Below are 17,354 nucleotides of genomic sequence, written 5' to 3' on the forward strand. Positions count from 1 at the left end.
TTCCGTTTAGTTTAATTAACTGTTAAGATGTTGAGTATAATGGTAGGGGAATAATGATGCACATGTGGTTCTTATAGCGATGATGTATCCTTATGATTATGATGTTATGTCGAGGTATATTGACATATTCATTTACTACATGATGATAGGTATTTGATGTTGATGTTATAACTTATGATGGTATTTCATGAGGTGAAGCATGTATTATTCATAATGTTGCGATTAACTATGATGAATGTTCTCATGATGACATGCAAGATTTGGCATATGGACTAATTTCTATGATACTATGATGGTATAGCTAATGCATTGGTTGCATGTTGAGGTATGATGATTGACAGGACTCCACAATGGGCCGAGAGGGCCAGTTTATTTGATGATCTCGTGCGAGCCCATACGCACGAGGGAGAATAAGTAACATCATATGGGTTGGGGACAAACTCAATCAACACTACATATGCCAGTGGTTCCTTTGTCTTGTGTATAGCTCTTGATGGATAGCTCTAGAAGAGCTATGAGACCATCTTGAGGAGGCCACGTGCCTAATGTTCTAGGCTAGGTGCCTAGTATTGGATTGGGATGTCGAAGTCTAGAAGGAATGTAAAGGACTTCGATCCCTGGGGTTGTGCGCCTTAGTAGTTGTGGAGGGAGTGGGCCAACCTTGCGAGATGCCCGGGGTCATTGAGTACCGGACCGGATGCCTGCCTTGGGGTAGATGAGGTTTGAGTCAGGCGCGAGCCTTGGGGCCAGCCTTGGACTAGGATACAGGCTGGGTCAAGCTTATGCCTGGTGCCGAAAGTGGGAAAAAGGACAGAGATTCATTGAGATTTCCCGGGGAGTTGGGGACTTTCGATGCCTGCTAGTTATACTAGTTCAGCAGAGGGTGTTGGCAACATGAAGCAAATAAAATAATAAATAATAATAAATAATAAAAATTTAACTTCGGGATGAAGTTCCTTAAAGTAGGAGAGTATGTAATATCCCTCCCCTTAATAATAAATAATAAAAATAATAAATAATAAATAATAATAAATAATAAAAATAATAAATAATAAATAAATAATAAATAATAAATAATAATACAAGAATAATAATTAATAATAATAAAAATAATGAATTATAATAAATAAATCACTTAATAATAAATAATAAAATAATAAATCATAAATGTTAAATAATAAATAATATATACAAATAAATAATAAAAATAAAAAAATAGTAATAACCATATTAAAGCTCTAAATAAAAATAAATAGAAATAAAACAAGAAAATTATCAAAAAGAAGGAAATAAAATAAGAAAGCTAAAAATCAAAAGAAAAGTAAATAAATAAAGCAAGAAAAAAGTTGCATGCAGACACATGGAATGTGTGCATGTGGTTCCCATTCCAATGTTTGTTCTATTTAATAGATGGTGAGGAGGATGGGAGGTATTCTATCATTCCGAGAATCTGTCTTTAATTCTCTTGGGAGAATGGTATACTAAGACTTACGAGCACTAGCAGTAGTATGTTGATTGAGGGCTCGAGGGTGGCCAGTTGTAGCAGAATCTTTGCACAATTGAGCCTACGGTTGGGTGGAGAGTCCAATTCTTTAAAGTTTAAATGAAAATAAATTTCTTAATAAATAATAAATAATATAAATAATAAATAATAAATAATAAAAATAATACAAGAATAATAATTAATAATAATAAAAATAATGAATTATAATAAATAAATCACTTAATAATAAATAATAAAATAATAAATCATAAATGTTAAATAATAAATAATATATACAAAGAAATAAATAAAAAAATAATAAAAATAAAAAAATAGTAATAACCATATTAAAGCTCTAAATAAGAATAAATAGAAATAAAACAAGAAAACTATCAAAAAGAAGGAAATAAAACAAGAAAGTTAAAAATCAAAAGTAAAGTAAAGAAATAAAACAAGAAAAAAGTTGCATGCAGACACATGGAGTGTGTGCATGTGGTTCCCCTTCCAATGTTTGTTCTATTTAATAGATGGTGAGAAAGATGGGAGGTATTCTATCATTCCGAGATTCTATCTTTCATTCTCTTGGGAGAATGGTATACTAAGACTTAGGAGCACTGGCAGTAGTATGTTGATTGAGGGCTCGGGGGTGGCCAGTTGTAGCAGAATCCTTGCACAATTGAGCCTACGGTTGGGTGGAGATTCGTCCCCACAACCTTTTTGTCATCTGGCAAACCTTGATCACAGGTAACATAAATATAAATTATTTGTCAGCATATTTTTCTATTAAGAAATTTATTTTTTTTACTGTTACAAAGACAAATCTAATAAAATAATTCTTTGAAAGGAAGAGTTCATGTTATGGAAAATCCTGCATTTTATATGATGTATGTACTCTCCCTTTATTCTCCTTGTTTAGTGAACTTATTAAAGGCTTGAATCAATTATCAAGCGATATCATCCTTTGCTTGTGATATATTGGTTTTTTTATAGCTTTATATCAATCTGATATAATATATTTTACTGTGGTTGCAACTCATGAAAGGATTGCTAATACCAAGTAGTGATGAAGAACCAGATGAAGTACCTGCTATTGATTCTGAGGATGAACTCAGTGACTCAAGCATTAAGAAAGAAGATGTAAGTACTTGTTTTTCAAACTTTCTGTAGGAAATGTTATGCATATATGTTGTCAAGTTGTTTATATAAAACTCAAAGTTGGGCCTGGCATCGTTATTGAATTTTATTCGAAAGTCATTCTCTGTCATTGGTAGTTTCCTTGTATTTATCACACAAAGATTATGTGTATGTTGTTGGTGCGTTTTATGCTTGAATTCACTCTTAAATCTAATTTTGTTGCCTCAGCAAGAAGGGTTTTGTTGATGAGGAATCTGCAAGGTCTGATGAAGGATATGAAGATTTGGCTCCTTTTGATGAACAAGATGGTGACTATTGGTCAGAGAATTCAGATGGTCAACAAGTTGTAGGTAGTTTAGATGAAAATGGGGTTGACGACAAAAATTCAGTAGTTTTTCCTCTTGACAAAGGGAAGCAACACAATTTAAATCATGATACTTGTTCCTTTAATATGAATGGTACATGTTTAAAATCACATACGTTTGGTAAACATATTCTTAATGAGATGTCATTACAATCTGAATGCTTCTCGACGAGAAGTCTCTCTCTGACATCTACCAGAAAATCAAGATCACGTACTTCACAATGTCACAGTGTCAACAATCGATCCCAAAGTGCCCCTGCTTTGAAAATATACCTAATCAGTAATAAAAATTATTTTATAGTAGGTTTCTAGTTGTATGTCTTGAAAATAGAGAATAAGGGATGTTCAAGCAAAGTAAATATATCTGTTGCAATCCATTCCTAAACCAGGTGTAAATGCTCAGGAGTATCTTAAATAACAATAGTGGTTGTCTCTGATTTCCAAGGGGAAACAATCAAATGAATGATTTCGTTGAGTTGAATAGTTTTGAGAAGCATATTTACAACATTTTAACAGAGGTATGCAATATCATTCATAAAATATGTCTATGGGTGAAAGATTAGCCTACATTACATGTGAGAATGATAGCTTTACTAGATCAACCTGTACATTCTCTTCATCTATTTCTTATATTTGTTCTAGATGACATCGTCAGAGATAGTTGGCAAGGAAGCATCATCAGTGGAACAATTTAAGAATGTCAAGAGTGAATCATAAGTTTTTGACATCTAAAAAATCGTTTTTTGGAATTTGAGTTTGGTTAGTTCAAAGTTCAAATGTAACTCGGGAAACCATGTTTTTGTTGTGGCTTGTAATGTTTGCACCTCCTCTTCCCTCAAAGTACATCTTATATCAATGCAAAAGCTTTTTTAATTGATCATATTGGTATGTTTGTTGAAGCCAAATATCTTCTCAAGTAAGAGTGTTATACAATTGCAGCATTTCTAATTGGATCTTCTCCATGACAAAAAAATTTTCTCTACAATGTGGGTTTGTTGGGCATTTTACAAAAGCATGACTGCCAGAGAAGAATAGTAGCAAGTGTGTCCTTGTTTTTGGCTTGCTATGATATATTGGTCACAGATGGGGAATCCAAGGCAACTTTTGAATGGTTTCTTGATGTTGGTGCTAGTAGTGGCCATGGTTAAGGGGAGCCAACCGACGATAAACATGCCCTTATTCATTTTATCAGCAAGGTTCCCCATGGGCGAATGCTAAACGAAAGAAGCAAGCCACACCAGAAGCACGCACGCCCACAACAAGGACATCTTGACAACACCCCCTCAATAAACTTACCTTGATAGTCGAAATTCTTTTGTTTCTGTCCATATTATAACACAAATTCCAGTATCATGGGTTTTTTGTGATTTACTTCATTTGTATCCAATATTTAAGTAAAGTGATTTCACCACGGAATTGCTTGTTTTATATTCCAATTTTTGTTCCCCTTTTCTTGGCTTGATCTTCAAGAATTTTTTAGATAGGCACCAAACTGCACTACATTTGTGCACATTTGGGGATAGGAGATGCAAAGATGGTGCAGAGGATTTTGTCCCCTCACTTGGATGGTGCAGAGATTCACTGATGAGGTAATTTCCTCCTTCAAGATGAATCTCGATGCCTCTGAGGTCACGTTGTTGAAGGCCTTGTTGATCACAGCCAAGAAGACTTTTTGTTGTCCATGGTTCCGCTGGGATCAATGACATAGACTATAGTCTGTAACATAGAAGAATAAGCGGCCATTGCACACCAACAACAACAAAAATAGTGAAGAAAAATTCATTTGGTTGTTGCTCGAATTGCTAAAAAAAATAAAAACATGTGTTATCTCCATTAATTATCTTGTCATTTTCAATCCTGGGTGCTGCTACTACCGATCAAAGTTGCTCCCAATGAACAACCGAAACCCTCTCTGCTTCAGCCTGACTGAAATACCTCTATCATTTTAACGTGCTTGCTTCGGATCACTGACAGAATCAGAAGTCTCATTCTTGCGGTGCTTGGTGACCATTAAGTGAGTAAATCATAAACATATTTTCTGAAAATTTGTAAATATCCTTCTTCTTCCTGATCTGCAAAGTTGAACAATACAACAGAACCATACTGAAGGACTACAACGTGATGGTAGTTGCTCAAAGACTCCCTCTTAGCTTCCATTCTATTTCTATATGTGATGGAAGAAGAGTAATCATGCATATTGTCAGTGCATTCTAGTATGACATAGTTAGTGCTTTGAGAGTTGGAAGGCACGCCGTTGAACAAAGGCTCGGATTGAAGCCCCTTCAAATCCACACTTATGCCCTGCAAATACACCTTGAAATTAATATAAGTGCCCCACTCCTTCCACTGAGCTTCGATGCTTGATTCCTCACTAGTGTCTACAGGCCATTTCTTGTTCCAGTCTACTGTCTCCATGACTGCACTAGAGGTCGAAAACCCTGGTGCCAATTCCCAAACCCTGGTGGGATTCCTTAGCAAGAAAGCTGTAGCAAAGCCATGAAACCCAGTGTCTGCAAGCACTCTTCTTGAGAAAGAATTATGTAGCTGAGGAATTGAATGAATATCTCTGAAAGGGAATGTGGGGTTGATGGGAATTTGCAGAGATTTAATATAGGATGAAGTAAACCTGTTTAGAGCAGAAGACCTGCGGAAGAGAGATGACATTGTTGTCTGTTGCGGAAGAGAGACAACATTAATGAAAAGAACCCGAGAAAATTCATTGCAACGACACTGAATCCATCGCTATCACCACGTGTTCAAAATTGTTTGACGAAAATAAAGGGTTCTTATTGGCTATAAGGACGAAAATAAAGGGCTCTCATTAGCTAGAGTGAATAGTATTTACCTAGCCAATTCCATATAGGGACACCTTCGATGAAACTATAGTTTAACTTTATAAAATGATAAAGTTATATTATTATAAAATTTTACAAAATTATTTAAAAAATAAAAAATAAAAAATATTTTAAAAAAAGTTCAAGAGGAAAATGGATTAAGCTCAACAAAAATAAATGGGCAAGGTGAAGGAACTTGTCACGATAAGCTTTTTGGAAAAAGATTTTGAAGAAACAGGCAATGTTATGAATTATATTCATAACAAATAAAATAAATAAAAATAAATGTAAATAATAAATCATCATATTTATAGTTAATTAATAATTAGTTAATGAAGAGGCATGGCTCTAAGGACACGACCTTTCATGAAAGGGCACTTGCCTAGGTATATAAGCATGCCCTCATTATAACATTCAATCATTTCTTGTACATTTATCATATTAAAAAACTATAATATACAATACATTTGTGTATTTTACATTTAAAGTCATCAAGCTACAGGTTTTTTGCCTCATCACCCACCTTCTCCACCTAAATATATTGAAGAAGAGAAGGAAGACAGTACCCCTCAAGCCATTTTACCTCCCTGTCCTGAAATGTTGGTCCAACCTAAACAACACACCCAAAAAGAGGTTGAAATTCTAGGAGAATTGAAGAATTTTTGTGTTAAGATACCCCTTCTCTGGGTCATCAAATATGTCCCCATTTACAACAAGATCATCAGGGAAGAATGTTTCAAAAGGCATGGGAGACGAAAAACAGATGCCCCAACTATCAATGTTGTTGGGAAATTGTCTTATATAATTCTAGGGAGAGTAATCTCTCCAAAGTACTTGGGTCATGGTAGCCCAGTAGTGGATGTACACATTAACAACATTGTAGTCCCCAGCACCTTGATTGACCTTGGGGCTGAAATCAATGTCATGACCAAGGAAACCATGTTGAATCTCAATCTCTAAGGATCCTCGAGGAATAACACTACAGTGTTGCAACTGGGAGATAGATCCACAATATCCCCTGAGGGAGTTATTGAGGATGTGATGGTCTCCATCAATTCTTGGGAATATCCCACATATTTCCTTGTCCTTCAGCCTAAAACCAAGTTTAATGGGTACCCTTTCATCCTAGGGAGACCTTGGTTGGCCATCGTTGATGCTTACATTAGTTGCAGGGCTAGGAACATGATCAATTAAGAATGGGCATCTCTCAAAATAGTGTGTCTTCTACCCCCTGGCCAACCCTCTGTTGAGCATGATTTACCCTTGTGGGTAGAGGAAGAGGAAGAAGAAGACCTCTATCAGTCATCCCTCTACCCATTTTGCATATTAGACATTGTTATAGGGAGTAGGAAGTTATACAAGGATGACCTTATTAATCACTTCTTGCATAATCAACCTCTTACTGCCATGCCAATTTATTAGTTAGTGGAAGAATCCTTAGATAAATCTAAGGACAATCCATGGGCTGAACTTTGCTTTGCTAAATTTGACCTAGAACATGCCAATATTTTGGAAATCATCACATCCAAAACTCTAAAAAACAACCCTTCCCTATCATTTGAGCAAGAAGAGAAACTATGGACTGTGTTGAGGCAGCATCTTAATGTATTTTCTTGGGACTATAAGGAAATGAAATGGATGCATCCCTCAGTTTGTACTCATCATATTTACAAGGAGGGATGCAAACCTATGTGACAACCCTGGAGGATGACGAATCCTCCCCTTAATGATATTGTAAAATAGGAACTGCAAATGTTGTTGGATGCAAGGATCATTTACACCATTTTAGATAATGGGTGGGTGTCCCCTCTTGTCATAGTACCTGTTATCACCCCAAGAAACTCTCCTAGGTTGTATATCAGAGATGCTTGGGAACATTACAAACTCAACAAAAATGTTGGAAAATGGTGGATGAATGAAAGAAATGCTGCATATTCAAGCCAGATAACCACTTCTACTATGCTTAACCCGAGACATGGGTGAAAACCCCCAGACTACAAGGCTTTAGACCACCAATTACTCAGAGTTTAAGGAAAATGTGATGATGGAGAATATTCATCACACCAGCAAATGCACATGACCTTGTGATGGCCAGCTGCAACCAGTTAAAAGGTCTGTAAATCTGTTTCCTAATACACAGACAAGATGACAGCTCTCTGGCATTAAAATAACAGAAACCTGCATACAAATTCAATGATACATGCTAGATCCAAACACAAAGGTGGGATGACAGCCCCTCTAATGCTAAACATCTACAACACATGAACAAATGCATAATAGGCACAGCCTGGAACAAAGAAGAAGAAGTGGAAAGTGAGCAATTAATAGCAAAAGAAGCTTGCATTAGCTGAAAATGAAGACCAAACGCTGCAGGTATCACAGTAGTTACAGTATCCAGAAGTTGAAGCTTACAACAAAATAACATTCATCAACCTATTACATTCTGTCTTCTGGATATATATAGAGGTTATTTACATAATTGCTCTGCTAGGCAATGCGTGTAGGTGTCTTAATGGGCCACCAACCACATTAAAAATATGAAACGGGCCTCTGCTGCAATTCTTAGCGCTTTAATGGACAAAATGACACTTTCTGATATTTTGATATCCTTCTCTGGAATTTGGAGTGAATCATGAATTAAGTTCCATGCCTGATAAATGCTTTTCACTACTCGAGGTCGTCCTATTTTTCCTCAGCCATGCTCTTCTTTAAATGCAATTGGTTGCAGATTGAATGTTGGGTACAGGTAATTGATCGTTGTTGTCCATCGGGAGCTCCAAACAGTGAAAAACATGGCAGAAGCATGAGCAGAATGCGAATAAACACTAGCCGTTAGATTAAGCAATCAGACGGCGAAGATCGGCGTATGGAGACTATCGGAAGACAGGGGAGCAAGGAGAGCATCGTGAGCCGTCAGATCGTATAGATAAATGGTTACGATCATAGTGGGAGGAGCTATCGGGAGCAATCACGGGTGAAAGAAGATGGGCTGTTGGATCAATAAAATCAACGGCAAAGATCAAATTACACGGGGTATCAAAGGTCAACAGGAACAGGAGAGCGAGAGTCGTCGGATCATAAGCGGGTATAATCAGACAGCCATCGCACGGGGAAGATGCACAACAGATAGTCAGCGGGCAGATGTACGAGATGAGCGGTTTTGGGAGGCGGGCAGTATTCCCCGCACCGCCTTCCAGGGCTCAGTGGTATCCGTATAGCAGGGTGCGATCCAACAAAAAGGCACTGTGTGGCTTCCATGACCGGCAGGAAACCACTCTCCCTGCACATTAACAAGTGGGTAGGTTGTGGCAGGAGATGGTGCGACTGCCATCAGATCTCCGATGTATGGTTGGATGATGCGGAAGGTGCGCGATGTTTAATGTGCGGGCAAAAGAACGATGACCGTTAGATCGCGGCAGATACGATCAATGGCTCAAATTAAAAGCAATAAGAAGGGCTATGGCGCAGGTTATATGAATACGGTCAGATGGACTTAAACCTTACGCCCGGGGGTTAAAACAAAAATAGGTTAATATAGGGGGTTCAAAAAGTTTTATATAAAAATACCGGGGGGAAAGAAGGGATTACGGCAGGGTTTTGCAGTATTAAAACAAATTAACAGAGGCACTGGGGTAAAGAGAGATTAAACAAAGGAATATGGATAAGGCAAGGAACGAAGAAGTTTCGGGAGGAAAACAGAGAATGAGAGGTTAAGAGGGTATATGGAAACCTACAGGAGTAGAAGGGGAAAGACTGTCGCGAAGCCCTTTAAGCATCAACAATACTGTTAGACTGTCATTGACCCTCAAAAATGCTCAAACATGTAGCAGAGCAATGGGAAGTGGAGGATTTGTATTGACTATAGGGAACTCAACAAAGCTACCAATAAGTACCACTTCCCTTTCTATTTCATTGATCAATTCCTAGATGACCTTGCAAGGAAGAAATTATTTTCATTACTAGATGGATTTAGTGGGTACAATCAAATCCATATCAACCCTAAGTATTAGGACAATACAACCTTTACATGCCTATGGGGGACTTTTTCCTATAGATTCCTCCCATTTGGTTTGTGCAATTCCACTGCTACCTTCCATAGAGAAGTCTTGAGTATTTTTGTTGATCTCGTACATGAAATTGTTGAAATCTACATGGGTTATTTCACCCCTTATGGAAATTTTTCCAGGAAGCTCTTCCTAGTCTGTGTAAGGTCTTAAAGAAGTGAGTCCTGAAAAGTGTGAATTCTTTATGAATGTAGGGATTGTCCTAGATCAATTCCTTTCTGATGAAGGGATCCAAGTTGACCCCAATAAGGTTTCCATTATCAAAAGGGTCCCTATCCCTCAAAAGCAAAGGGATTTCAGAAGTTTTCTTGGGCTAGCTAGGTATTATAGAAGATTCATTAAGGACTTTAGCAAGTTGGCTTCACCTCTGTTTGGATTGTTGGCTAAAGATTCAAACTTTTGTTGGACAAATAGATGTCAAGAGGCATTTTAAGAACTAAAAGAGAAGTTGACCACTGCACCAATTCTTAGAGGCCCCAATTAGGCATTTCCTTTCCACATCCACATAGAGGCATCAGATAAAGTTGTAGGAGAAGCTCTCGAACAAGTGGAAGACAAATTGTTTTATGCCATATATTTCATCAGTAAGAGCCTCTCCAAATTTGAACTTAATTATATAGATATTGAAAAGGAACTTTTAGTTGTGGTGCACTCTCTGAATAATTTTAGGCATTATATCACTAGGTACCAAGTCTTTGTTCATAATAATCATGCAACCATTAAATATTTAGTGAATAAACTTGATGTCAATGCTAGAATCATTAGATGGTTTTTATTATTGCAACAATTTGATCTAACCATTGTTGACAAGCCAAGGAAAGAAAATGTGGTTGCACATTTTTTTATCTAGACTAACATTGCCTACGGGAAATGAGGAGATGGTGGATGATCAACTTCCAAAAGAACACCTTTTTTTCTATCTCGGCGTTGTCTTCTTGGTTTGTTGATATAGCAAATTACTTAGTTATTGGGAGGTTCCCTCCTAATCTATCCTCCAAGGAGAAGAGCAAAATTGTCAAGAAGAGTGCCCCCTTCAATTGGATTAGGGTAAATCTCTTCAAATTGGGGCCAGATGAGATCTTGAGGAGATGTGTGAGAGAGAAGGAGGTCTTTTACATCCTCTCAACATGCCATGATGGACCATGTGGGGGCCAATTTTCTACTAAGAGGACAACCTTCAAAGTCTTACAAGTTGGCTACTATTAGCCCATTCTACACCAATATGCCAAAAGCTACGATACTAGACGTGATCAGTAACAAAGGATAGTAAATCCTATGTCTAAGGATGAGATGCCTCTGCAACCTCAAGTTACTCTCCAACCATTCAAGAAATGGTGAATAGATTTTATTGGGCCAATTGGATCCCCCATCTAGACAAAATAGATATATCATTATGTACATTGATTACTTAACAAAGTGGGATGAAGCAAAGGAAGTAAAGGTAACAAATAAGTAGAAAGTGGCATATTTTCTAAGAGATAACATTTTCTACAAGTTTTTATTTCCAACAGAGTTATACACTGATCAAGGAACTTCGCTTACCTCAAATATGGTTGAAGGCATCATGGAGCCAGCACCATGTCAAACATAAGAAATCCATTGCCTATCATCCTCAAGAAAATATGTAGGTGGATGCCACAAATAGAGCCTTGGAGAAAATTTTAACTAAAGTTGTTAGAAACAACAAGAAAGTTGGGTAGATCGACTTGTAGAGGCCACTTGGGCCTATAATACCACTTGGAAAACTACCACTGGATTCACTCCATTTGAGTTGGTTTATGGACAGAAGGCCACATTGTCCAATGAACTTGAATACAACACCTTGAGGATGGAAACACAGTTGGATTTATTCTTGACTGCAACTCAGCAAGAAGGGTTTCTCCAGCTCAATGGCTTGGATGACTTCATATTACAGGCTCTTACGCACATTGAGGTCCAACTGCAAAGGAAGATTTGGCATGTTAAAAACATTAGGGAAAAATCCTTCAAAGAGGGTGATTGGGCCCTTCTATATGATTCCACATCCAAGGATTTCAAAGGAAAAATGATGACAAGGTGGTTGGGTCCATATCTGGTAGAATAATGTTATAAGAATAGATATGTCTAATTAAGAATAATTCATGAGGAAGGAATTACATTGTTTGTTAATGGTTACTGGTTAAAGTTGTACAAGAAGCCTCTGTCAAAGGAGGAGTTTACCAGCTCAATAAGCAAGGAGATAAATGTAATTGGGAGTCTCACAACTCTTAGTTCATCCAACCTTTGATCATCAAAAAAATAAAATGAAAAACCAAAAATGAAATGGTCTAGGTGAAAACCTTTATGAGGCGCCTAAGGCCAAATCTAGGGCTAAAAGCTTCTTTGCAACACTTGCGGCAGCCATGTTGGTTGAAAACCTCCTTTGAGGCAGCCTGCACATCAAAAAAAAAGTGAAAAGGAAGAAAAAGAAAAAGAGAAGCAAGGGAACCCTTACATCATTTATGTTAACATGTTTTTGTAGGGTTCCAGTCATGATCAAAGGGAGAAAATTCAAAGGAATCAACCTCCATATTTCACCTCCCCATCCCCCAGGCTAGTTATCTGCATGTCTTTCATCATTCCATCCATCTCCCAAGGTTCCTTGTTACACAATAATTTTTCACTGCCTTCACCCCAGTCCTTCTACTGTGTCATGTGTCCAATAAAACATGCTCATATTAAACAAATGCTCTCTTATGTTTCCAATTAACCCTCTTTTCCTAAGTTTTCGGCCTCTTCGTGAGAATAAACTTAATATATGCGACATACCACTGTCATAAACAGTCCTGTCGCGACCCCGTCGCGGGAGTACACATGTTCCAGCGACGGTCAGATTTCAAGCCCTGGCGAGAGGCTATTAGCTATCTTTAGAGACGGTTGGTCTGCATACATTGCTTCCTAGCGATGTCGGTGCAAAAACTTAGTTAACGACCAACGACGATCCATATTGGGTGAATTCGTTCCAACAGTCAGCATTTTGGATGTCTCTGGACCTAGTTGTTGGGTCAATTTGGGTCGCCCTTCCCCTTTGGCATGGTAGTTCCATATTTTGTGCTGCTTGCCCTGAGGATAAGCTCCCTCTCCCTCATTTCATGGAGACTCCTTCTCCTATAAAATCACTCACCATTGCTATCATCTGCTAGTTCTTTTGGTTGTACAGTGCTGCTGCTGCTTTTGAGTTTGGTAGATAGTTTGGGTGTGAGTGTGACAAGTGTGGGATCGCTATATAGTTTTCAAGAAGGTGTGGAGTGCCCTCAACCTTGTGTTAAAGATTGTGAATAATACAGAGAGATATATTGCTATTTGGGAGACCCATCTTTGAGAGTGGAGAAGAAACACACTGGTTGAACCCTTTGAGAAGACTTGCGACGTTAAGACTTGGTTGTAAGCTTTGCTTTTGATTTATTATTTATGCAATCAATGATGATTTCCTATGTCTTGTATGCAATTTACTTGATAGCTCATGACTTCTTGACTTTATGAGTAAATAGATCATTGTTATTTCTCGGTTATGTTCTCTGTTGTTTCTTTGTGGTGTTTTAGGTTGATCACTCGTTAAGGAGAAGGAAACGGAATCTGGAGCAGCACAACGGAACTTCATCGACCACTGGTTTGAGGTAGGCCTCCAACGATGACTATTTAAGGGAATTAATTGTTGTTTTGTCCTTTCTGTGACTAGACCCACTCTAGGGCTAGAGGGGTTGCCTCTGTCTGTAAAGGGAACACTTTCCTGCATCACAAGTTGGCGACTCCACTAGGGATTCCTTTGCATGTTTCTTCTCTTGTTTTCTCTTGTTTTTGTTTTGATTTGGTGTCTCTTGAATTTTGGGGTAAACTATCAGTCTTTGGGGTCACCTGGGTCAATCTGGGAAATCCCTTTATTATCTGTGCAATAGGCTGGTCTTTTTTTGGGAGTTTTTGGTTTATCTTTCATTGTTTTTAAGATCGTCGCTGAAAATAGTTTAACAGTAGCGCTGACGTCACTTTGTCTCTGTTGTAAAGTTTTGTGCATCACTGAATCATGCCATACAATCACGACGACTCCTGAAATCGGCCCGTCGCGAAAGAGACGTGTACTCTCGCGATGACGTTGCTTTGTTGCTACAACTAGTGGCTAATCGTCCCTAGTTGCTAGTGTTATGCCCACGACGATTCCTGTAGAGTTTTTTTTTCAATTCTACCTCTTGAATTCACTAGTCCTGTTGATCCCCTGTTATCTCTATCTTGCCCATTAGCTTGTTTTTGATTGCTTATGGTTAAGGTACTCTCTCTTTGGTTTTATTGAATGGATCTTGCATTTTTGACTTTGTGACCTAGATTTTTCAAATTCTTGAATTACTTGACTTGGTTGTTTGTTTGCCCAAGGTTCATCTACAACCTTTCTTGTCGATTTGTTTGAGCCATCTTCATTGCTTGTTTCTTTCTGGTTGATTTTTAGTGACAATTATTAAACCAATCTTTGGTATTGACTCAATTTTTTTTCACTATCGAACATAGATCACAATTGTTTGGATTGAACGGTTTTCACACTTTCTTATTTGTTTCTTTTAAATTCAAAACAATCAAAATCAAAAAGACTGCATTCGTTTAGTATACGAAAGTGAAAGTGTATTTGCATTTCAAGCTTGCATATTGGAAAGCAAATGGTAGAATCTATCATCAATAGTATCCATGCACTGTAAGGTTGATGTGTTTATGCATTGTCTCTTAGCTTACCTTGGTTTTCTTGGTTTGGGAATGATCTCTCTACCCTCCTGTAGGTAGGTGTTCATTGAAGTAAAAGATGCTTTACTCATTCTAGCTGCATCCTAGGTTTTTGTATACATACAGTAAGGCCTAGAAACTAAAACATAATTCAATATAAACTCTAAAATGAACTGAATGAACTTAACAATGCATTGGAACATAACGCACATTATTTAGAGGTCTAGGCTAGAGACATGCTCCGGCGTCATTAAACCTAGTCGCGATTATTTTCACTTAAGGTTGGGTGATTCCTCCTTCTGTGACTCAATAGCGATCTAGTACGAACTTGTGCTCCCAATGTTGTCGAGTATATGTTGGGAGACTCCACTAGGTTATCATCCTATATCCTTAGGAATCCGTGTCTACCGCCTTGCAAACCATAACACACCGAACACATCATTTGAGAAGATTGACTACCATACAGAAAGTCCTTGGTTTTCATACGATCGCCAAGGTGTATATGCAGTTTTACGGGTTGTTTGGTAAACCTTTTGCCTAGTTTCTCTAGAGTAGTCACTTTCATTCCTTTTCAGACTCCTTAAAAGAAAAGGTCCATTTGAACACTTTTCCTTTCAGGCTCATTAAACCTCGAAAGAGATAGAGTCACCTTTTCATCCTTTTCTCGACTCTCGAAACATGAAAAGGTCAAGTTTTGTTCTTGCATCATAAAATTTACTACCCATGAAATATACCTGGTAACAGTTCGAGTTCTTGGTTACGATAAGAGTGTTTTTAAGGCTCGTTCCCAATGGAAACCTCCCCTGAGTCTACCAACCAAGGGCTTCCCCTAGATGGAAATCCTGGTCTGTTTCTGCCTTTTGGAAATGTCAGTGCTTCGTATATGGCAACACTGTCTTTGCCTAGGTTAACCATCGGTCTGCCCATTTGGTTGTTTTCAACCTCGGTGGTCCCAAGCGTCATGACTCCTATTCCACCATCTCCTTCGTCTAAACCATGACATGTTGATTCCAAGGTTGAGCCTATGCCTTCTTCCCCTGTTTCTTCACCTTCATCTCCTTCTTCGCCTGGTGAAAGTTTCACATCTAGTAACTAGGAGACTAAGAAGAAGAAGAAGTCTGATAAACGCAAGGCCACCTATGCAGCTATTGCTCCGAGTACATCTCAGGTCAGACCACCTTCGACTCCTCCACGGAAGGTTAAGTTTCCTTGTAAATTTTGCAAGGATTACCATCTTCTTTGTGATTGTCCTGCTATTCCGAGAATATTGGAAGTTTGGTCTCACAATAAGGCTCATCCCTCATCATCCTCTGAAGCTCATGATGATGCTACCCTATCAACTGGTAGCGGTAAGAAGAAAGGGAAGATTCGATTCCCCTGTAGACTGTGTGAAGGAAACCATCCCCTTCACCTTTGTCCGCTCATGGATAAAGCTTCCGCCGTTTTGGAAAGTCTTACAGCTTCTTCACCCTAACTTCCCATTGGTTATCAGAGGCTCTCTTCAGACCCTCTCCCCATTGACAAAGAGATTGACTTAGATTCTTCTCTTGTCCATCCTCCTCTTTCCGAGCCTGGTTGTGCTAAGCCTGTTCCAGACCAACCATTGGTCGAAGAGAGTGTCAACTTGGGTTCTCCACCTATTGATCACTCTGTTTTGGAAGAGCGTCATGCTCATGTTCTTCTCGTTTCATCAGATTCTCCTAAGTCCAAAGATGACCCTCCTATCCTAGCTGATTCAGAGAGTCCTTCTTCGGTTCCAGTAGAGCATGGGGGCAATCATATGATACCCCCACCAAGTAGTTTAGTCATTTCCTTCGACTGGAGTCACTTGACTGCTTTTTGTCTTCCATCCTATGTGCCTTTTCAGATTACAGTACATGCCTATGATAAGGCAATACCTGGCACTTTCTTGGATGAGGGTGCGTCAATTAGCCTCAAGCCTTTCATTACTTGGCAAGCTTTGGGCTCCCCACAGCTTGTGCCGATCACGCAGAATCTGTTGGCATTTGACGAAGGAACCAGTCAAACTTTAGGGATCCTTATGAAATTCCATGTTTCTTTGGGAGGCAAAACAATCTATATAGACGTAATGGTTGTCCAAGGTGCTTTAGATTTCCATCTTCTCCTTGGTCGTGACTATATTTATGCCATGGGGGCCCTTGTCTCTTCACTTTTCCGTGTGGTTTATTTTCCACACGATGGAAGAATGGTGACCATAGATCAATTGTCATTCTTTAGTCACCTGGTGCCTCCTGTACCACCATCACCCCCCATTGGTTCTTATCCACAAACAGTACCATCCTTGCCACAAGTCAATTATATGGCTACCCGTTCCATCTCTGCCTCTGCTGATGATCATGTAGATGGTCTCGTACATCATGTACTGGGGGCATTGGAACATGATCTGTCATTTGTGCCTCATGACATGTGTTCCACCCAGACTGCATTTCTTCCATCTAGTGAAGACCTCTTGGGAGCCATGTTCTCATATGGCCCATGAACAGATGACTGAGGAGAGTTCTTTTCTTGTGTCGACCTCATTAAAAAATGAAACAAGGAGTAACGAGGATAGTTTGTTCCTATCTCAACCTCATTAAAAAATGAAAACAGGGGTGATGAGCATAGTTCCTGACCTTGTGTCAAGCTCGTTAAAAAATGAAACAAGGAGTCTTGAGGAAAGTTCTTGATCTTGTGTCAACCTCGTTAAAAAATGAAACAAGGGTTATGAGGATAGTTCTTTTACTATGTCAACC

General features: G+C 38.5%; 1 protein-coding gene across 1 annotated transcript; it reads right to left on the reverse strand.

The window, feature by feature from the left end:
* Positions 1 to 4,991: 4,991 nt before the first annotated feature.
* LOC149180472 (protein RETARDED ROOT GROWTH-LIKE-like) lies at positions 4,992 to 5,652 on the reverse strand. The gene has a single exon (XM_089418178.1). It carries the CDS (start codon positions 5,643 to 5,645, stop codon positions 4,992 to 4,994), a length of 654 nt encoding a protein of 217 aa, XP_089274304.1. The 5' UTR covers positions 5,646 to 5,652.
* Positions 5,653 to 17,354: the final 11,702 nt, after the last annotated feature.

This window comes from Pinus tabuliformis, chromosome 3_2, assembly GCF_031772625.1.
Source record: "Pinus tabuliformis cultivar Carrire ecotype Pingquan chromosome 3_2, CPIR1, whole genome shotgun sequence".
NCBI classification, from domain to species: Eukaryota; Viridiplantae; Streptophyta; class Pinopsida; order Pinales; family Pinaceae; genus Pinus; species Pinus tabuliformis.